Below are 22,025 nucleotides of genomic sequence, written 5' to 3'. Positions count from 1 at the left end.
TGTGGGAGGCAGCTGATGGGTGTTTCTGGCTCTCTATCCCTCTCCCTTCCTCTCTGTAAAAAATCAATATAATAGCCGAGACCGGTTTGGCTCAGTGGATAGAGCGTCGGCTTGCGGACTGAAGGGTCCCAGGTTCGATTCCGGTCAGGGGCATGTACCTGGGTTGCGGGCACATCCCCGGTGGGAGGTGTGCAGGAGGCGGCTGATCGATGTTTCTCTCTCATCGATGTTTCTAACTCTCTATCCCTCTCCCTTCCTCTCTGTAAAAAATCAATAAAATATATTAAAAAAAAAATCAATATAATATATATATTTTTTAAAAGTTGCTTCCTCCAGAAAGCCCTCCCAGACTCAGGGGCCTCTCCTAGCAGCCTGGGCCCAAGGGCCACTGCAACAACTCATAGGGAATAGATTTCTCTCCTGTCATCTCCCCGGAGGGTGTGTCTGCTGTGTTTCCGGCTGTGTCCTCCTCGTACCCTTCACGGGGAGGTGTCCAATAAGTATCTGGAAGATTGCATTAAAGTCAACAAAATACATACCTAAGTCATTTTTGGGCCAGGACGTGTGATGGGATTACCGAGATAAAAGAGTCCTCTAAAATCTCTCCTCAAATTTCTTCGCATGGTTCATATCCTATTAAGGACACTGGCCCCAGTCTCCCCTGGACGGGGTCCAGCTTCCTCCACTGAGGACCGCTTCAGGGGAGTTAAACACACAAACCATCACTCAGACCCCACCCTCTGTCCTCGCCCGCCTCACTTCCTCCAGCCCTAGGGGCCTCCTGCTCTTTAAACTGCTCAGCTCACTCCATGCTTTTGTCCTTGGGGTGCCCTCTGCCAGGAGAGCTCCGTGTCCTGCCTCAGATCCCAGCTGGATGGATCCTGGCCTTTGCCCAGGCCCACAGGGCCCTGGCCTGTCAGCTAATTTTCTTTGCTGTCCATGACGATTAATTGCCTCCCTGCCAGACAGATGGTGAGGTGTGCCCTCGGGCAGGAGCAGCTGGGGGCTGGGCACAGGGCACCATGCACTGGGGGGGGGGGGCTCTGCCCCTCCGGGGCCTCCTGGGAGATACAGCTGGAAGGAGAACTTGACCTTTGTCTGAGACAACTTCCTGGCCTCCTTTCTGGGAAGATCCAGCCCAGTTCCCTTCCCTGGGCATAAAATTAGTTCCTCTGGGTGCCCCATCTACCCATGCCACAGATGGGTAAACTGAGGCCTGGGGAGCTGGGGTGTTGCTAGGACCCCACAGAGAGTGGGTCTGGAGCCTGCTTGTAACCGGACAACGCATGGGTCCAGGCTGCCTGTCACTACTGGAGCCAATAAAGCAGACACAGGGTTGAATCAGATATGAGTGTTTGTTCTGATAATGCCGGCACATGGGAGAGCAGCAAGTCATCCAGGCGAATCTGCTCTGTCCCTCCCCATCAGCCAGCTGCTTCTATTGGGTCGGAGGTAAAGATTTCATGGGACAGGAGGAACTGCAGGCCCGGGGAAGTAGGTAAGGCATAGAGCTAACAGGGTACAGGCCATGCGGGCTGAGGGGGTGGCAGAGGGCGGGCGCCTCCGGGAGCAGATGGACTGCATTCCAACGTTAGTCCTCACGTCCCAGGGCGTACAACTCTCAGCCCAGTTAGAAAGCGCTTCCTCTAATCAGCACAGAACAATCACTGTGAACAACATGATCAATATTTCTTATCATTATGGCTAGTCCCCTTTTCTCTATTTCTGCCCTTAACATACTGAGACCCCTACGTGATCCGCTGCTGTGCAGACTTCTGGAAATCTCTGCCCCTCCCCAGCTGGGCCCTCTCACCTCCCCGCCCCCGTCCCCCACAGGCCATGACTTTCGGTAAGTGACAGCCGCTCAGGAAGCAGAGGGGCCCACACAGGAAAGAGCCCAGCGGGGCTTTCCTCCCACTGCCAGGCTCTGCCTTCCGTCGCTGGCCCAGGGTCCCCACCTGCCAGGTAAGATCTGGTGGTGCCACGGGCTCTGGCCAGGCCCAGGGGGGCACACGGTTGGGTCTGGGGATGTCAGGGCGAGCGGAGGGCACTGTGACCGCCAGGGCGAGTTCGCCTTCCCGGCCGGCGCGGAAAGCTGCGGGCCTCATGTGAGCTTGGACGCTGGCTGAGCCCTGGCTCTGGGGGCCTCGGCTTTGTCGGCCATAAAATGAGGCGTCACCGTCCCAGCTCTGGGGACCCGAGTCAATCCCCGTACTGGCTTCGGGGACCAGCTCCAGCCCAGACCCTCGCGGCCCCCGCCAGAGCCTGGGCCGACCCAGCATGTGGGAATTTTGGTGTCAACACAAGGGCATTTTTCTCATCCCCAAACCGTGGGTTTTCACCTCTGGGTTTTCCTTTTTTTTACTTTCGATATTTAAACAATCATGTGGGAGTTTTTTTGGTTTTTTTTTAAGACTTATTTTAAAGAGAAGACATGCTGTGTTGATTCTGTTTTTATGAAAGTGCAAAGTCGGGCAAGATCAGGGTGGCTGTTAGAAGCAGGACAGTGGTCCCCGCTGTGGGGTGACGGGGTCCCCGGGCTCCTCAGGCTGTGAATGCTCCCATGGCTGGTCTGGGAGCTGGTGGCACTGAGGTGTTCCTAGGGGAAAGTCCTGTCCCTACCACACCCTCCCTCCCTGACAGGAGCCACTAAATCACCTTGCCAGGGATCTCCCTGTGTGGTTTGCTGGCTCTGTCCAGTGCTCACTCGCTAAGGACTGGGTACGCTCCTGCAGATTAAAGGGGCTGACACCTCTGGCCGGGCTCAGGGCACCGCCTCACTGAGGTGGGTGAGGAGTTAGCTCATTTCACAATTGACAGAGAGACCCAGTGGGAGGAGCCCTGCTAGGGTCACATGGCCAGGACATGGGGGTGGGGTGGGCTGGGGTGGGGGGCTGGGATTTGAACCCAGAGCCTGGGGTCTTCATCTATCCCAGCCCCAGGCTGATATTCTGAGTGTGTGACAAGTACATTAATGCTGTCCCCTCTTACTCCCATTCCCTACTATTATTTTGTAACATAGTTTTTTTTTTACCCAACATTCTCTTTGTATTGTCTTAATTCTGGGCAGTTTAAGTGGATCTTGACCACCTCCCCGATTTTCCTCATTGGGTTCAAAGACCAACCCTTTGCCCAGCCCAGCCAGGGGCCCTGAGCTCTGGGGATCCCCAGTGGTGATGCTGGAGGGTGGCTGTGAATAAAGGGGGTATTTTCCTCGTGGGCGTCCTGCCCTGGGGCCTGAGATGCCCAGAGGGGCTCGGTGATAGGAGTGATAGAGACAGAGATGGTGGTGATGGTGGTGGTGAGTCAGACACAGGGACCCCTGTGGGCAGAGTCATCAGACTGGGTCTGCCCCCTGGGCACGAACCACGTCAGATGCGGAAGCTTCCAGCTGGAAGTGCTTGAGTACCACTCCGACCAGCAGGGAGTGACGGACACCCTTACTCCTGTGAACCCTTATGTGCAAAAGCCAGCACCCATCTGCTTCCTGGTTGGCATATCTGCACATCTGTTATCAATTGCTCCTGCCTTCCTGGGGCAGGGGCTGCAGATTGACTGGAGATGTCTGCCTCGGGCACTAACGATCTGGGTGCAGAGCAGCTTCCAGCCCCCAGCACAGACAGGCCGTGGCTCCTCACCCGCCTGGCATGCTCAGCACGCCCCCCCCCCCCCATCTTTCTCGTTCTCTCTGTGTATCTCTGTCCCTCTCTTCTTTCTCTTTTTCCAGCCGAATCCCTACCTCACCCACCCCCACCCCCACCCCTTCCCAATTTAGGAGGTTTGTACAGTAAACCCTGCATTTTGTGGAGCTTGATTTAACAGATTTGGGCTATAATGGACAAAATTTCTGTTTGTGAAAAATAATATCCTGTTAATTTTAAAATGCTTTTAACCAAGATTTACTTATAATTAAATCAGCAGTTCTCAACCTGCGGGTCGCGACCGCTTTGGGGATTGAACGACCCTTTCATAGGGATCGCCTAAGACCATCGGAAAACACATATATAATTACATATTGTTTTTGTGATTAATCACTATGCTTTAATTATGTTCAATTTGTAACAATGAAAATACATCCCGCATATCAGATATTTACATGACGATTCATAACAGTAGCAAAATTACAGTTACGAAGTAGCAACGAAAATAATTTTATGGTTGGGGGTCACCACAACATGAGGAACTGTATGAAAGGGTCACAGCATTAGGAAGGTTGAGAACCACTAAATTAAATTAACAGAGGGGTTTTTTTTGTTATTAATTCACTGTCATTTTATTATTTTTGCTTACTTCTCACCTGAAAATATTTTCCCATTGATTTTTAGAGAGAGTGGAAGGGATGGGAAGAGACACAGAGAGAGACACATCGATGTGAGAGACCCACGAGCCCCGACCAGGCCGGGATCAAGTCGGCAATCAAGGTACGCACCCTTGACCGGAATCAAACCCCAGACCCTTTAGTCCACGGGCCGATGCTCTATCCACTGAGCCAAACCAGCCAGGGCAATTCATTGTTATTATGAACAAATTTTAGCGAATAGACCATATGTTGGGAAAAAACACTAATAATTCCGCTGACAGAAATAAATATTACATATCCACAACTATAGTTTACATATTAAGTCCAAGAGTCACCGCTCCTAAACAATGTTCCGGAACGATTAGCACGTGGTCACCCAGCACGCAACTGGTTCTGTGTCTATCGGTGTGACTTTCTGCAGAGGCCCGTGTCCCAATGTGCACTGAGCCACACCCAGCCCTCTGCACTGCTTACTCCCTGCGACTGGTGAGTGCGTGCATTTACCAGACCTCTTCGGTATAAATTTAAGATTATAGTCATAGGCATAGAAAATTTTCTGTGAAATTAAACTGTTCCTACATACTTGACGTTTAAAATATATATTTGTATTGATTTCAGAGAGGAAGGAAGAGGGAGAGAGATAAAAACATCGATGTTGAGAGGGAATCATTGATCAACTGCCTCCTGCACGCACCCCTACTGGGATCCAGCCCACAACCCAGGCATGTGCCCTGCCCGGAATCCAACCATGACCTCCTGGTTCATAGATCAATGCTCAACCGCTGAGCCACACCGGCCAGGGCCACACATACTTAATTTTAAGCACACAAATGTGTCTACAGAAGTAAAAAACAGGTAAACGAACTAATTTGTCAATTTTTTAACATACACATTCAGAAAACCCACTTATTATAGAATGGACTCTGGGCTTTAACAGACCCCCGCCTCGCCCAAATTAGCCCGTGATATCAAGGTTTTACTCTATGTCGTCTTGCCCCTCTGCCCAGAACTCAGGGCCTGCCCACTGTCCAGGCAGCTGCACTCATGGCGCCTCCCGGTGAAGAGACACCCCTGATCCCCGAGCGCTCTTACAGCCTCTCGTCTTCCGAGGCTGGTGCCCTGCATGTGCTGCTGCCCCCTCGGGGTCCTGGGCCCCCTCGGCGCCTAACCTTTTCCTTTGGGGACCACTCGGCTGAAGAGCTGTGTGTTCGGGCTGCTAAGGCCAGTGGTGAGTGGGCCCTTAAAATGCGGGGCCAGAGGGATGGGTAGGAGTGAGGGGCCCGGATTGGGAGGTAGAATAGCTCCAGCCTGAGTCAGCATGGGAACTGAGGCTTTGCGGGATGAGTAGGAGTTTGGTAAGGGAGGAGGGAATGGCATGTGATAGCACAGGAGGGAAAACAGCTGATCATCCTCCAGGTAAAGAGTAGAGGGGAGAGAGACACCCTGGGGAGAGGGGGAGATCCCTGAGAAGATGGTGAGTGGCTTCTCTCCTGAGGGCAATGGGCGCCCTGGAGTGTGTGAGCAGGGGTGGAGCAGTGTCGTAGCTGAAGGTGCCAGAGAGCCCTGTGCACTGTCTGGGGGCTGCAGAGGACAGGTGGAGGCCAGGAGGGAGCTGACAAGGGCCTCCCCTCAGGCATCCTGCCCGTGTACCACTCCCTCTTTGCCCTGGCCCTGGAGGACCTGTCCTGCTGGTTCCCCCCGAGCCACATCTTCTCCGTGGAGGATGAGGGCACCCAGGTCCTTGTCTACAGGCTCCGGTAGGAAGCGCCCCCCCTCCCCCCGGCCAAGCACCCCTCACCGCCGCTCTCCCCCCCATCCCCCCGCCCCCTGCCCCCAGCCTTTGGCTGAGGGCTTAGGAAATGGGAGTTTGAAACAGTGATCCTACAATGTATCATTTCCCTGTACCTCACAATGAGCGCTCCAGGGAGGGTGTGATCACTGTCCATTTCACAGATGGGGAAACTGAGGCCCGAGAGGGTAGGTGGCTTGCCCAAGGTCACACCGCAATTCATTGGCACACCCTGGGCTCTGTGAGGTCTTGGCACAGTCCTCTACCCCCGCCCCCCTAATACCCCACACTCTAGGGTTCTCCCCTCCCCTACACAGCTTTTACTTCCCCAACTGGTTTGGGCTAGAGACGTGTCACCGCTTCGGGCTTCGAAAGGACTTGGCCAGCGCCATCCTTGACCTGCCAGTCCTGGAATACCTATTTGCTCAGGTAGGGGTCTGTGTGGGGCCTGGCCCAGAGTTGGGGGTCTGCAGAGCCACCTCAGGGGTGGCCTTGGCTGATCCTCCCTGTGGCAACCCAGGTGGGGGTGGGGGGCCACAGGGCAACCTCAGGGCTCACAGTTGGGCTATCACCGGCTCCCAGCACCGCAATGACCTGGTGAGCGGCCGCCTTCCGGTGGGCCTCAGCCTCAAGGAGCAGGGCGAATGTCTCAGCCTGGCTGTGCTGGACTTGGCCCGGATGGCCTGTGAGCAGGCCCAGCAGCCGGAGGATCTGCTGAAGACCGTCAGGTGAGGGCCTCCAGGCTGTGGTGCCCAGCTGCTAGCTGGGAGTGCACACACACGGCTCCACCAGGGCATCCCAGAGCTCAGGAACCCCATAAGGCTCCCCACCTACAAGCCTGCAGTGTGTCCATGTGATGACCCAGGCCTCAACCCAGTCCCATGCCCCACTGAGGCTCCAGGGCCCTGCCTCCTGCCCCCGAAGGCCTGCCCGTGTCCCTGTCTGTCCTGTGGGCCCCAGTGACCTTCGCCACACTGAGGCCCTGCTCCCATGCACGCCCCTGAGTGTGTCCCCATGCCTACAGACAGGCCACACTACGGCCCCTCACCCACAGCCTGGGCGGGGTGCGTCCCTGCCAGTCCCTGCCGGGACTCGTTCCCACACTGAGAGTCCACTCCCCCCACTCACAGCTACAAGACCTGCCTGCCCCCGGGCCTGCGCGACCTGATCCAGGGCCTGAGCTTCGTTACGCGGAGGCGCATCCGGAGGAGGGTGCGCCAGGCCCTGCTCCGCGTGGCCACCTGCCAGGCGGACAGACACTCACTCATGGCCAAGTACATCATGGACCTGGAGAGACTGGACCTGGCGAGGGCCACGGAGACCTTCCTCGTGGGCCTCCCCGGGTCGGCTGGGGGTCAAGAGGCGAAGGGGCTGCTCCGCGTGGCCGGTAGCAGCGGCATCGCCTGGAGTCCAGGAACACAGGAGGTGCCCGTAGAATATGGGCGGGGCCAACGGCGGGGGCGGGGCCTATGTGGGAGGGGCGGGGAATGGGCAGGGCTCTTGGGGGCGGGGCCGAAGCTGGGGAGAGACTGGGAGGGCTCAGGTAGTGGCTAGCAGAGTGAGGGGCGGGGCTGAGCGAGGAGGCGGGAATAAGAATGGGCGGGGCTGAGAGGGAGGGAGCTGGTTGGGCGGAGCGAACCGATGGTACAGGAGGAGGCGGGACTAAGGGAGGGGGTGGGGCTTCCGACTGGACTGAGAGAGGCGGGGAAATCAAGCCGAGCTCAGCAAGGGAGGGGCTCAGGGAAGGTTCCCACTGAAATGGAGGAGGGTTTTGGCAGAGGTCGGGTGTGGGAAATTTGGGGATGGGCAGGGCAGGGGTCGAGAGGGGTGTGATTAGTAGAAGAGGGGGGCTTGGCAGGGGCGAGGTGGGAAAGGCATGGACTGGGCCCGGCTGCGAGCTGCGGGGTTCACTGTGTGGGCTGGTGGGGTTCAGGCTTCCAAGAGCGTTTGGGGGCTCCGAGAAAGCGGGCTCCCGCCCTCAGGCCCCCGCCTCCCTCCCAGGTCTTCCAGCCTTTCTGCGACTTCCCAGAAATCGTGGACATCAGCATCAAGCAGGCCCCGCGCGTTGGCCCCGCTGGGGAGCATCGCCTGGTCACCATCACCAGGACAGACAACCAGATCCTGGTGGGTGCTGGACGCCCCTCTTCCGACTTACCCGAGAGCGGGGACCACAACAGGCACTAACGCGGCGCTCGACCCCTCGGCCCCTCGCAGGAGGCTGAGTTCCCGGGGCTGCCAGCCTCCTTGTCCTTCGTGGCGCTCGTGGACGGCTACTTCCGACTGACCACGGACTCCCAGCACTACTTCTGCAAGGAGGTGGCGCCGCCGCGGCTGCTGGAGGAGGTGGCCCAGCAGTGCCACGGCCCCATCACGTAAGGACCGGCCTTCCATACCCGCCCTGGGCAGCCTGTTCCACCCGGGTCCAAACCCTGGTCACTCCCCTTCTTGGTGCCTCAATGTCCTCGCCTTCCCGGAGCCCTGGGCAAGGGGTCAAGTGCTGGACAGCGGCTGGTGCACAGTCAGCACTCAAAGAGGCTGGGGTCTCTTGCTACCCCGGCAACCATGTCCCTCCTTCTGACGCCTGGGGTCCCAGGCCATTTCCTCTTGCTTAATCTCCCAGGCAGAAACCCATCATTTGGCCCATTTTCCATATGGGGGAGGGAGGGAAGGTTACCTGGTGAGGGTCCCAGGGCCTCAGAGAGACCAGAGTTAGAAACCAGGCCTGGCTTGGTTTCTCTGCCTCCATCTCTTTGTCTTGCAATCTTGGTACCCTTCCACCTTTCCCCAAGCCTGGATTTTGCCATCAACAAGCTCAAGACTGGAGGCTCCCTTCCTGGCTCCTACGTTCTCCGCCGCAGCCCCCAGGATTTCGACAGCTTCCTCCTCACTGTGTGTGTCCAGGTTAGTCCACTGCTAGGACCCAGGAGGTCAGGGAGGGCTTCCTGGAGGAGGTGAGATTTGAGTGGAGACCTGAACGATGTGTGAGCATTTGCTTCCTGAAGAAGGAAAGGGGAGACATTCCCAGTGGAGGGAAACAGCATGTGCAAAGGCTTGGAGTGCTGTGGTGCTCCAGGAAGAGGGAGAGAGCGAGCAGGGTGGCCTACTCCCACTCAGGGACCACTTCTCCTTGCAGACCCCGCTGGGCCCCGATTACAAGGGCTGCCTCATCCGGCGCGACCCCACAGGAACCTTCTCCCTGGCTGGCCTTGGCCGACCCCATAGCAGTCTCCGAGAGCTCCTGGCGGCCTGCTGGGACGGTGGTCTGCATGTAGACGGGGTTGCTCTGAACCTCACCTTCTGCTGCACCCCAAGGCCCAAAGGTGAGCCTGCCCTTTCCCTTGAGCTGAGGAGTCATCTGGAGCCCTGCTCTTCTGTTTGTCACAGCTCTTGGGTGGCAAGTGGCAGAAAATGCAAGTGCTTTAGGGAAAAAAAATTGATTCATTGGCTTGTGGGATAGATTACTGCCTTCGGCTGAATCCAGAATCTGAAGGAGGGATGCCACTAGCACTCAATCTCCCTTCATCTTTTGCCCTTCCCTCTGGGTGAATTTCACTCTCAGACAAACCCCTGGGATGGGGCAGCTCTGTGGTGTGAGTGCTGAGTCTCCCAGAGCCCCAGGCAATCCTGAGACCCGGTTGACCATAGTGCTGGTTGCTCATTGGCACCCCCCGCAGGTCCTTCCCTCTCTGTTTCACTTCCCAACCCCCCACCCAGGGGCTACCTGCAGTCTCCTTTCAAGTGAAACATGTGCCCTGGAGTCCTCATCTCAGGGCCGGCTTCCTGGGGCGACTCCAAACTAAGACAGGAAGTGAGCAAACCTTTGAGGGCCTTTTACCTCTGACCTCTGGTTTTTCTCTCTCCACCCCCTCCTTGTAGAAAAGTCCAACCTGATTGTGGTCCGGAGAGGTTGCAGTCCACCCACATCATCCCCTGTTCAGCCCCACTCGGGATGCCAGCTGAGTCAGATGACATTTCACAAGATCGCCGCTGACAGCCTGGAGTGGGTAAGGAGCCTCAGGAAGCAGGGGTGGATGGGGACCTCAGCTGGAGTCCAGAGACCTGGTCTGCATCCACCTCTGCTGTGTGGCCTCAGGCATGTGATGTAACCTCTCTGTGCTTCTGCTTCCTCATCTGTAAAATGGGACCAGTGCCTGTGCCTTGCTCAGGCCAGAGGGCGGGGGGTTGGGGGGGGGGGGGTCAGAATCCCACAGGAGTGCCCTTACTGGCCTCTCCTGTTGTCCCCTCACCCTCCAGTGTGAGAACCTGGGTCATGGATCCTTCACCAAGATTTACCGGGGCTGTCGCCACGAGACGGTGGATGGGGAGCCGCGGGAGACGGAGGTGCTGCTCAAAGTGTTGGATGCTAAGCATAAGCACTGCATGGAGGTGAGCGGGTGGGGACCAGGCCTTTGGGGTCAGGGCTGGCTGGAGAGAGGGTCATGGAATCAGAGGCATTTTAAGACACAGAAATGTAGCCACAGCACCTCCAAATGATGAAGTACAGAAGAGCTGGGGAACATTCTTTCCATGGCCGACGCAAATGGAAAGAATGCACTAGCCAGTGCAAGGGTCCTGAGGCAGGACTGAGCATGGCACATTTGAGAAACAGTGAGGAGGCCAGTGGGCTAGAGAGGAGTGTGCAAAGGGCAGGGGGTGGTGCCGATGGAGGCATCAGAGGGGCTAGGCTTTGCTTAACCCCCAAATCTCCCACTTACCTGTGAGAGACTCGAGGTAGACTACAGTGCCCACTTCCAGCCGCCATCAGAAAATTATGATATACCGTGCGGTGTCTACTCACAGTGGGACCCAGGCCCAGAAAAAGTTGGGGCCAGGCCTCCTCCCAAGGCAGGTTTGTGAGCTGCAAGTTTGGGGTCTCTGGTCGGATCCTGGAGTGAGAGGAACCCATGCATCTTCTCTCCCTCCTGACCTCCCCAGTCATTCCTGGAAGCAGCGAGTTTGATGAGCCAAGTGTCGTACCAGCATCTCGTGTTGCTTCATGGCGTGTGCATGGCCGGAGACAGTAAGAGACACCCTGTGCCCCACCCCTCTCCTCACCCTCTACCCCCACCCTCACCGCCTCACTGAGCCTCTCCATGGCAGCGTTAGAAATACACACACAGGGCCCATCGCTGTACATGTGCCCCTCAGTCACCCTCCAGGCTCCCACCAATACCAGCCCCAGAACACTCTCAAACCAGACCTGGTTCCAATGTCACGTCACTGACTGCCCTTCTGCAACTCTGTCAGGGCCACACTGCCTCTCCACCCTCCATCCCACCCGTTTAGCTCACCCCAGGAGTTGGGTGCACAGCCAAGAACGGGACAGGCTGGCAAGGTGACATGATCGTGTGCGATGGGGACAGCACAGGGCACCCAGGGTGGCCAGAGACCGCCGACACGGCCTGGAGATCAGGCAACGGTTCTGGGGTGGTGAGGATTGGTAGGAATTAGGGAAGAGAGAGAAGAGGGGTGTTCTAGGCAGAAGACACCAAATACGCAAAGGGCTGGATGTGAGATACAGAGAGAGCTCAGAACCTTCCAGGCAGTTCAGGCAGAGCGTTCTGAGAGGGGGGAGGGGGGGTGGAGAGGTGAGCAGGGTGAGGATGGAGGAGCCGGGAGGGAACAGCCAGCACAGAGTGTAGTGACTCCTGAGGAGGAGCCTGTCGCACAGGATGCAGTCCTGCCTCCCAACCCTGCCCTTCCCTGTGCTGCCGCCAGGCATCATGGTGCAGGAATTTGTACGCCTGGGAGCACTGGACACCTACCTGCGCAAGTGTGGCCATTTGGTGCCGGCCAGCTGGAAGCTTCAGGTGATCAAACAGCTGGCCTATGCTCTCAACTATCTGGTGAGTGCTCCTCTGCCTGCTCCATCCTCCATTCTCAGAGAGGAGGGGGGTTGAGGTTCTTTTGTATGGATAGCAGTTTGGCAAGGGTGCAAGGGGAGGCATTTTAGATGGAGGGCAAAGCATATGTACAGGCTCAGAGGTGTAAGAGCAGAGGAAGGGAACAGCGGTCACGTGGGTACCGGGGAGTAGTGAGCCATGAGGCTGGGGCAGGGGGAAGTCTTCCCCAAGAGCCGGGGCCTGGAAGGTTGAGCTGGAGCTCATCATGAGGAGAAAGCAAGGAGAGCGTGTCAGGCTGAGAGAACAGCCTGGGCAAAGGCCTTGCAGCGAAGAGGGGACGTTTCATGTCGGGGTGCATCATTTCGTTCACTTGGCAGGAGACCAGGGTGGGGTGTGAGAGCTCATGGGAAGAATGCAGAAGGGCTGGACTTCAAAAGGCCTTGAACGCCAGGCTGAGGACCTTGGTCTTTTTTTTAAAAAAAAATATATTTTATTGATTTTTTTACTGAGAGGAAGGGAGAGGGATAGAGAGTTAGAAACATCCATGAGAGAGAAACACCCATCAGCTGCCTCCTGCACACCCCCTACTGGGGATGTGCCCGCAACCAAGGTACATGCCCTTGACCGGAATCAAACCTGGGACTCTTCAGTCCACAGGTTGACGCTCTATCCACTGAGCCAAACTGGTCAGGGCGGACCTTTGTCTTTATCCTGAAGCCAATGGGGAGCCAGCCACAGGGTGGGAGAGCAGTATTCGAGAAGTGGGGTGGCGGGGGGGGGGGCATCGTAATAGGGGGTGGACTAGAGGAGGCCAGTCAGGCTGCCAGTATTCTAGGGAAGATTCTAGAGTGTGGTCTGAGCAGCCCCAGGGGGGCTTCGCAGGGCGCATAGCAGTCAGCAGCCAGCATATTCACGCATCAAACCCTCCCCGGCATCTCCTTATGCCCGGCCCACTTAGGAGGACAAAGGCCTCCCGCATGGCAACGTCTCAGCCCGGAAGGTGCTCCTGGCTCGGGAGGGGGCTGATGGGAGCCCGCCCTTCATCAAGCTGAGTGATCCCGGTGTCAGCCCCACTGTGCTAAGCCTGGAGAGTAAGTGCGGAGGGCTGGAGGCAGGAGGGGCCTCGTGGGGCCAGGAAATGACCCTTGGTGCCCTCTCCGCCCCCCAGTGCTCACTGACAGGATCCCCTGGGTGGCCCCTGAATGTCTCCAGGAGGCCCGGACACTTAGCTTGGAAGCTGACAAGTGGGGCTTCGGCGCCACAGTCTGGGAGGTGTTCAGCGGTGTCACGATGCCCATCAGTACCCTGGAGCCCGCCAAGGTCAGAGTTCCCCTTGGACAGCTCGGGGAGGACGAGTGGGTCTGGGAAGGCCTCCTGAGGGGGCACCAGGGTGACTAGCTCCTCCTTCCATCCTCAGAAGCTCCAGTTTTATGAGGACCGGCAGCAGCTGCCTGCCCCTAAGTGGATGGAGCTGGCCCTGCTGATCCAACAGTGCATGGCCTACGAGCCAGGCCACAGGCCCTCCTTTCGCGCTGTCATCCGTGACCTGAACAACCTCATTACATCAGGTGCTCCTTGGGCCGCAGGGTGGGAGGACCTGCATGTGGTATTGGGCCCAGTGGGAGCAGAGCCCAATCTGTGTGCCTAGAAAGATTGGAGTGTTGGTCCTGTAACCGTCAGCTGTAATGGTCAGTTTGATAGCAGCTGTAACAAACAGCACCTGAGCTCAAGGCTGAACATGATGGGTGTTTAGCTCTCATTCAATGTCCAGGTCAACAGGCACCTCTTCTTTGGTGGCTCCACCCATCCCAGGGCCTCGGGTCTCTGTTGGATCCTCTGTAGTTAAGAGAAAAAGTGTGGAGGGTCCAATTCTAGGTTTCCATGTGCCAGGCCTGAAGGGGTGCAGAGTGCATCTCTCCCATCAGTCTGAGCTCAGTCATGTGACCACAGCTCACAGCAGTGGAGTCTGGAAAGGCCCTTCAATACCCATAGCCATGTGTAGTGGCACAGGGTGTGCCCTGCCTGAGGGACCTGCCTGGGCCCTGAGGGCACTACTTCGGCCCCACAAAGTACCCTTTGGCTCGCAGTGGCCATATGCACAGAAGGGGTCTGCATGTAGATTGAGGTCACATAGCAGATCAGTTTCAGACCACTCACTGTCTGTGGCCCCCAGATTATGAGCTCCTCTCGGACCCCACACCTGGTGCCCTGGCGCCCCATGATGGGCTGTGGAATGGCGCCCAGCTCTACGCCTGCCAGGACCCTACCATCTTTGAGGAGAGACACCTCAAGTACATTTCGCAGCTGGGCAAGGTGAGGTGGGCTGGGCTGGGGTGGGCAGGGTGGCACCCAGGCACGTGGACACCAGCCCTGCTCTCCCTCAGGGCAACTTTGGCAGCGTGGAACTGTGCCGCTACGACCCACTGGGAGACAACACGGGGGCCCTGGTGGCTGTGAAGCAGCTGCAGCACAGCGGGCCAGACCAGCAGAGGGACTTCCAGCGGGAGATCCAGATCCTCAAAGCCCTGCACAGCGACTTCATTGTCAAGTACCGTGGCGTCAGCTATGGCCCAGGTGCACCCCCGCCCCAATGGGCACTCTTTACATCCCACTTCCTCGTCACCCTACAGTACCACTTTGGGGTAGTCTGCGAACACCAGTAGGTGCCGTGGACACTGTTATTTATTCTGCGCTCTCACTTCCCACCCTGTCCCAAGGGCTGACCGTGGACGGGTGGTTTTTCTGAGTTTCAATGTTCCCACCTGAAAAATGGGTCATTCTGAGGTGTCAATGAATCAGTATATATGGTGCAAAGTGCTCAAGAAACATCAGCAATAAGTGTTGTTGCCTTCCCATCTCTAATAATAAAAGCGTAATGTGCTAATTAGACCCTACGTCCTTCCGGTCCAAACCCGGGCAGCCGATGCAACCGCCGCATTTTGTGCATCTGGCCTCTAGTTTTATAGAAAGCAATACTGAGTCCAGGAAGAACCCAGGGTCCCACTCGGGACTGGAGGAAGCATGGGGAAGGGAGTAGACAAGGGCTGGGCCCCTGGTGACTCCTCCCGCCGCCCTGCCTCCTAGGCCGCCAGAGCCTGCGGCTGGTCATGGAATACCTGCCCAGTGGCTGCCTGCGAGACTTCCTGCAGCGGCACCGGGCGCGCCTCGATGCTGGCCGCCTGCTCCTCTACGCCTCGCAGATCTGCAAGGTGCGGCCGAGCTGGCTAGCCTGGCGGGGAGTCTGGGGAAAGCTGAAGGTTTATGTTTGGAGTCCGGTCTGGTTGGAGGTGGGGTTGAGTTGGAGCCAAGGTCAGGCAGGACTGGAGTGCAGGATGGGGCAGTGGGGTTAGGCTTGGGATCTGGAACCAGGTCAGGCTCGGGGGCCCCCGCTGAGTCATCCTGGGGTCTGGACCCCGTGTCGGCCTGCAGGGCATGGAGTACCTGGGCTCCCGCCGCTGTGTGCACCGCGACCTGGCAGCGCGGAACATCCTGGTGGAGAGTGAGACGCACGTCAAGATCGCTGACTTCGGCCTTGCCAAGCTGCTACCGCTGGACAAAGACTATTACGTTGTCCGGGAACCGGGCCAAAGCCCCATCTTCTGGTGGGAAACCCCGCTTCAACTCGCCCCTCTTCCCCCAGGCCTTTCCCTCCCAGGCTACGCCCCTCCTCCCAGTGTGCTGGCCCCGCCCACAGCTGCGGCTGCACCCTGAGCCCCGCCCTGGTCCCCCGCTTCTCCTCTCCACCATCCGGGCCCCTCCCGTCCCCACAACTACAGCCCACAGAGTTGACACCCCACCCACCCCGCCCCCAGGTCCCGCCCTGGCTGGCCACAGACTCAGCTCCACCCCAGTCAGGGGAACTGAGACCCTGGAGCTGGAGTCTGACCTTCCTATAGCCCACCTGCCCTGGACAGCTGCCCGAGCCCAGTGCTGCTCCTCTCCTGTCCTCCGCCCCGCGCTCGCACCCCAAGGCCGCCCTGTCCCCTCCAGGTACGCCCCGGAGTCCCTCTCGGACAACATCTTCTCGCGCCAGTCAGATGTCTGGAGCTTTGGGGTTGTTCTGTACGAGCTGTTCACCTACAGCGACAAGAGCTGCAGCCCCTCCGCTGTGAGTCAGCGCCCTGAGCCCCTAGCACCCTCCTTCTCCCACCCCCTCGCTGTGGCTGACCGCCTCCCCTCAGGCAGCCCCCTGCATCACAGAGGACCCCTCCCCGACCCCCACCAGCAGCGAGCCCTTCCTCCCTTCAGGATGCTTACCCCCTAGTCACCTGCTCCCCTCTTCCCCTCCATCACCTCTGGCCCCAGGAGTTCCTGCGGATGATGGGATGTGAGCGAGATGTCCCCGCTCTCTGCCGCCTCCTGGACCTGCTGGCCGAGGGCCAGAGGCTGCCTGCACCTCCAGCCTGCCCTGGTGAGGTGAGTGTTTGCCAGAACTGACTCAGTTTCCCACACTTGGGTCTTGGGCAAGCCGGCTGGCCCCTCTGAGTCTCTTGGTTGAGAGCTCCTGCTGGGGCGTGAGGCTGAGCATTTTCAGAGCCACAGTTTACCCAAATCCAAAATGGAAATAGCAGTGCCTTACGGGATGGGAAGGCCCCGCACACAGCTGGCTCTCAATAACATCGTAGGGACTCTTAGGTTTATCATCACAACTTTGTTGTTGTTGTGAGTCCTCACCAGAGGAAATGTTTTCCATTGATTTTTAGAGAGAGTGGAAGGAAGGGAGGGAGGGGGAAAGAGAGAGAGAGAAACATCAATGTGAAAGAGACACATCAATTGATTGCCTCCCATGCTTGCACCCCAGGGGGGCAGGAATCAAACCTGCAATCCAGGTACACTCCCTGGACCAGGAATTGATCCCACGACCCTTTGGTGCATGGGTCAACACTCTAACCATTGAGCAACACCAGCCAGGGCTATCATCAGAACTTTTGTGAGCGTTTCTGCCATGCAGTTGGTCATTCATAAATTAATTGGTTTGGGCCACAAATATGGAGCTACGACTGTGTGCGGATGCTGGGGACTCAGCAGGGTCCTCCCAGGAACCAGCATAAACTAACAAAAACATTCTGGTGGGTCCCTGGCCTGTGTGGCTCAGTTGGTAGGGCAAGATCCTGTGCACAGAAAGGTTGCTGCTTCAATTCCAGGGTCAGGGCACATGCCCAAGGCTGCAGGCTTGATCCCTAGTAGGGAGCGTGCAAGAGGCAGCCAAATGATGTTTCTCCCTCTCCCTTCCTCTCAATCTAAAAATCGATACAAATATCTAAGAAAAAGAAAAAGAAAACCATTCTGGTGGGAAAGAGGTGAACAGGGGAGGTGATCAGGGAAGGATGGTCAGGGAGGACCTCTTAGAGGAGGTGATACCTAGAGGAGGAGCCCATCCATGGGGAGAGCTGGCAGAGGGCTTTCTCGGTGGAGGATACGGCAGCTGTAAAGGCCCTGAGGTAGGAATGAGCTTGGTGCATTTAAGTAATGATGTGGCTGATGGAAGAAGGAAGGAGGTAATGGAGGGACGGAGGCAGAGGAGGGGTGAGGTTTTGTTCATGGGAGGCTTTGGAGCAGGGGAGGGATGGAGTCTAAGTATATTTTAGAACAAGAGTCATGTCCTTCCTACCACTCCCTTGTGACTCCGTTGTCTTCCCCTCCCCCACCCCACCCCCAGGTTCATGAGCTCATGAAGCTGTGCTGGGCTCCTAGCCCACAAGACCGACCATCCTTCAGCACCCTGGGCCCCCAGCTGGAGGCGCTGTGGAATGGAAGTCGGGGGTAGCGCGCACCTTCCCTGCTTGTCCGGAGGGAGACCCTCACACACTGTCGTTTTTATATCTCCCGCACCTCTGGGTCCTTGTCTCAATGGACTGGCCTCGCGAGTTTGGGCAGGACGCTGCTCCTCTCTAGGCAACCGGCTTAGAGTCTAATGACATTGCATATGGGGGCATCCCTGGCTTATGGAGCAACGGCAGCTTCAGCTTCGTGGCCTTTGGAACTTAAAAATTCAAGACAGATGGCTCCATGGGGCCGCTGAGCCCAGCTCCCAGAGGGGAGGGGCCACATTTAAGCTCCTCCCACTTCTCCATCTTCTCAGAGGATGCCTTCCCATCTAGTTTCCAGCAGGGACATTGTGTAGCTTTCAATATATGATCTCAGGCTTCTGTTCGCCCATCCTGCTCTCTCCGGAGGAAGCCAAGGACAAGAGCAGCTGCTCTGGTTGGAAACTCACTTTTTGGGAGAGCAAGGGTGCCTGGGACTATGTCAAGGGCCAGGAGTCGCTGGGGTCCCAGTCCATCCTAACTGTACCCCAGGGCTCGTTTCCCCACCTGTACACTGGAGCCTTTCTCTCTTGACCAGAGGCTTACACACTGATGACTCTGAAAAGCCTGACAGGAGCTTTTCAGCAGCTGAGGGAGGGAAAGGCATTCTTGGCAGAGGGAACATCATGGTGACAGTGAGGAGGCTCAGAGTACAGAGTTTGTTGGAGCCACTAATTTGCTGTGTGACAGTGGGCAAGTTGCTTGCTCTCTCTGGGCCCCAGTCCCATATGCTGGCTCCTCAGCTGTGCAGTCAACTTGTGGAGGCTTGTGCGGGTTAAGCCCCACCAAACCTTCTCACCTGCCTGCAAGGCTTCCCTGCCACTTAGCTCCCTGGAAAACTTGCATTCATCTCTCAAACCCCAGCTATCAATCACCTCCCTGTAGCCCTCCTTAGTGTGCTCCCGCCACACCCCGCAAGGCCTGTCCTTCCTTCTGACCATAGGGCCGGGGTGCCGACTGTGTCCAGCTGTCTCTTCTGACCTGGAGGCTCCATGGGGGCTGGGTAGGGCGGGCACAGAGGGGACTCTGGGATGTGTTTGTTGAATGAGTAAAGGAGTTCAGTGGAAGGGATGGTTTGTTGCTGGACTTGGGTGATGGGGAACCTTGAGGAGGGACTATCAGGGGAGAAGTGTGGTTAGGGCCGGGGGCATAGAGACTCCTGAAGGGCCCAGCGGGGGCCTTGGGATCGGCTGCAGGAGGAGACACAGCAGGGTAGGGCATTGGCTGGGGCCCTGGAGGACAGAAGCCCTCCCCCAGCCCCAGCTGCTGGCCTCGCTCTGTCCTGGGAGCTGATTACAGGCTTTTGGAGGGTGGAGGGAACAGGCTGTTCTGCATGGGTCAGAGGGGAAGGCCCGGTTGGAAGAGCTAGGCTGTGGGGAGGGGTTCCACATCAGGAGGGCCAAGCTAGTCCCCTGTGTGCTCCTCAGGACTGCTGGAAAGACATGGAGAATGACAGAGAGAGGGAGAGGGAGGGAGGGAGACAAAGACGGAGCCCTCTCAGCCCAGGAAGAGCCACCTGCTTTGGTGAAAAGTAGTGAGTCGGGTTGCAGGGCTGCTTTAAACTTGAGCAAGACCAGCTCTTTGGCTCAGGCTCTCTCTGCCTTAGCTTCCATTCTTGGTAAAACAGGGTCCTACGGCCTCCCGGGCACCAGGGTGCCACCCAGTAGGTGCTAAGCAAATGCAGTCACACTTGTCTGGGCCCTTCAGTCCCTGCCCAGCCCAAGGGGACCCTAATGTGAGAGAGGCAGAGCAAGCCAGCACCCCCATCCCGGGGCCCAGCCTCCTGCGACCTTGGGCAAGTGCGGGGTCCGCTCTCCGAGCCTGTTTCCTTATGTGCACCCTCCTAACAAGACTCCAGATATCCCCGGTCTCAGCTGGCTGAGCGCCACACCCACCCCATGACATTATTTCTCAGTTTATCTATTTCACTTCTTTCAAATAGTTAAGACTGATAATAAAGACTCCTCAGCTAGAAGTCCACTTGAGGTGGGGACACCCAAGGCCCTGCCCAGGGAGAGAGACCCTTGCCGTTTCGTGTCCCTCTCAGCCAATCAATAACAGCGCGGTGGCTGGACCAGCCCCTGAGCTCATTACGAGTACAAGACGCCATCAGTCACCATCCGGGAACTCTGAGAAAATAAAGGTTTATTATTTACTTAGAACCTGGAAATGACACAACACACGTGGGGCCACAGAGCCCAACGGCAGGTGGAGGGAGAGCATGGTCAGGTCTGGGGTTCTGCTTGTATTGGCGTTGAGGATTGAGGCCTAATGTAAGAGTGGTCATTTAAAGCATCGAAGAGAAAAAGCAAGGGGCCCAAATGGCCAGTTACCAGAATCAGCCACGATCTCTCAGACAGGAGCCTCGCGGGGAAGGGCGCCTGTGCCTCATCCAGCTGCTGGGCGGAGATGGCCATCATGGGGGCGGCTGCCTCCACAATCAACGCTTCATGGAGTCAGGCGCTAGCATTACAACAGAGAACACAGCGTCAGGGCTCACGCTGGATTCACCCTGACCCTGGCCCTGACCCTGACCCTCTCACATGCCTCCCGCTCCTCCAAGGCCCCCAGCGGGGCCGGCGGGAGCCTATAAGCCGGGTGCCGCTGGGCTCAGGCGCAGCCCTTCCCGCAGCCATGGACCCCCGCCCGCTCCCCTGGGCGCTGGTGCTGCTGAGCTCGGCCCTGGTCGTGACGCTGGGCCGCGCGCCCACCCCGGAGGGGCCGGAGAAGCTGTGTGGCCACCATTTCGTCCGCGCGCTGGTGCGAGTGTGTGGGGGCCCGCGCTGGTCCCCCGAGACCGGGCGGCCAGTGGCTGGCGGAGACCGTAAGTGGGGCGGGCGGGGGCCGTGTTCCTGCGTTTCTCAGTGGGCACGCGGCGCTTGTGGGCTTCGGGCGCGGGCGGGTTGGTACGCGCGCGGGGCGGACCGGGTCCACCTGCCGGCCGCTGGCGGGTGCAAGTCCGTAGCTTAGAGGATGCTCTCCCGGCTGGGCGGGAACCGGCGCGAGGCCTAGCGGAAGAGTCTTGCAAGTGCAGTCAGATCCTTCACCACTTCAGGACTGTGATCTTCATGCATTTATGTATTAATTCTGACTTTTTAAAAATACTGCATTAAAATAGGATTCATTTTGATTGTTTTGGCGCTACCAGTGCTCACTCTCCTCCCCTAGCCCTGGCCCTGGTGCAGAGGGCGTAACACAGGTTTGTGCGCACGTGTGTCACACACGTGTGTGCTGCGTGCGTATGTCTGTGTGACATGGGTGCAGACAGGTGTGTAGAGGTGCACATGGCAGGTGGGGGCAGTGGGAGGGGGTTTGGGGGCATGCTACTTGTGTGTGCTCATCCAGGGGTGTGTTTGTGTCCATGTGTACCCACTGCCTGCACACCCATGCACATAAGTGTGTCACAGGCCACCTCTGCTGTCTTCTACTCTGGGAAGCGCCCGTGCGTCCATGTGTTGGGTGGCACATGTGTGTGTGCACTGCGAGGGACTTGAGTGTGGGTCAAGTGTGCACACACCTGGATGGTTGATGAAATCTGTGCCCGGTATACAGTAGTTACTTAATAAGTGCTCACTATTTGTGTGTATGATGAGTGTTTGGGGGCGCACTTAGCAGGATGTGAGCATGCAGGGGTGTGTACACAGAGTGGGGGTGTCTTCTGGGGTCCCCTATCTATGCTGAACTCTACCCTGTCCCCAGGTGAGCTGCTGCAATGGCTGGAAGGACGACATCTCCTCCATGGCCTGGTGGCCGAGGACCAAATGCTGGTACTCGACCCACAGCCCCTGCCCCAGGCCTCTCACCATCACCACCACCACCACCACCATCGCCGGGCAACTGCCACCAACCCTGCCCGCCACTGCTGCCTTAGCGGCTGCACCTGGCAAGACCTACTGACCCTCTGTCCCCACTGAGCCCTCCTAGGGCAGGGCCTCGGGGAGTCAGAGACCCAGAAGTTCTGGTTTGGTGACCTCCTGAAGCCATACAGCACCATAAAGCCCCATGTCTGGGGGATTGTTGATTACATCCTGGGACAGGGGACTCACCACCTACCCTAGGTCACCCAACTTCAATGGGGTCAACTCAGGGGGGTGGGGGCACCCTACCACCCTGGCTTGGAGAATCCTTGATTTTACAATGTCAGACACGGAGGGTCAAATGTTCTCACCTCCAAGGAGCCCTCTCTGTACTTGTAAAACCCCATCTTGCTGTCTCCCCAATAATAAATAAATAAAACTCCTGCAGAATTCAAAGCAGCTTTATGGCATTTTCTCAAGAAAAAGGGA

General features: G+C 57.5%; 2 protein-coding genes across 3 annotated transcripts; both read left to right on the top strand.

The window, feature by feature from the left end:
- The first annotated feature begins 1,849 nt into the window (after window positions 1-1,849).
- On the top strand, window positions 1,850-19,194 carry JAK3 (Janus kinase 3). 2 transcript variants are annotated; one of them, XM_036314316.1, is made up of 25 exons: window positions 1,850-1,965; window positions 4,326-4,421; window positions 5,308-5,528; window positions 5,934-6,057; window positions 6,407-6,518; window positions 6,672-6,817; window positions 7,220-7,514; window positions 8,091-8,213; window positions 8,304-8,461; window positions 8,879-8,990; window positions 9,223-9,409; window positions 9,966-10,093; window positions 10,344-10,475; window positions 11,025-11,109; window positions 11,808-11,935; window positions 12,891-13,023; window positions 13,101-13,252; window positions 13,350-13,500; window positions 14,106-14,245; window positions 14,317-14,506; window positions 15,017-15,141; window positions 15,362-15,534; window positions 15,923-16,040; window positions 16,238-16,348; window positions 17,592-17,725. In XM_036314316.1, the coding sequence occupies exons 3-25, from the start codon at window positions 5,345-5,347 to the stop codon at window positions 17,697-17,699; spliced, it is 3,315 nt and encodes a 1,104-aa protein (XP_036170209.1). In that variant the 5' UTR covers window positions 1,850-1,965; window positions 4,326-4,421; window positions 5,308-5,344; the 3' UTR covers window positions 17,700-17,725. The 2 variants fall into 2 exon arrangements, with proteins under 2 accessions (XP_036170209.1, XP_036170208.1); XM_036314315.1 differs by lacking the exons at window positions 1,850-1,965; window positions 4,326-4,421 and adding an exon at window positions 5,018-5,155 and having other exon boundaries at window positions 17,592-19,194.
- Window positions 19,195-20,117: 923 nt separating this feature from the next.
- Window positions 20,118-22,025, top strand: INSL3 (insulin like 3). Its single transcript, XM_036314319.1, has 2 exons — window positions 20,118-20,563; window positions 21,439-22,025. The coding sequence occupies exons 1-2, from the start codon at window positions 20,149-20,151 to the stop codon at window positions 21,651-21,653; spliced, it is 630 nt and encodes a 209-aa protein (XP_036170212.1). The 5' UTR covers window positions 20,118-20,148; the 3' UTR covers window positions 21,654-22,025.

This window comes from Myotis myotis, unplaced genomic scaffold, assembly GCF_014108235.1.
Source record: "Myotis myotis isolate mMyoMyo1 unplaced genomic scaffold, mMyoMyo1.p scaffold_m19_p_6, whole genome shotgun sequence".
Lineage (NCBI taxonomy): Eukaryota > Metazoa > Chordata > Mammalia > Chiroptera > Vespertilionidae > Myotis > Myotis myotis.
Note: the sequence above shows the minus strand (reverse complement) of the source record. Positions and strands in the feature narration are given on the sequence as shown.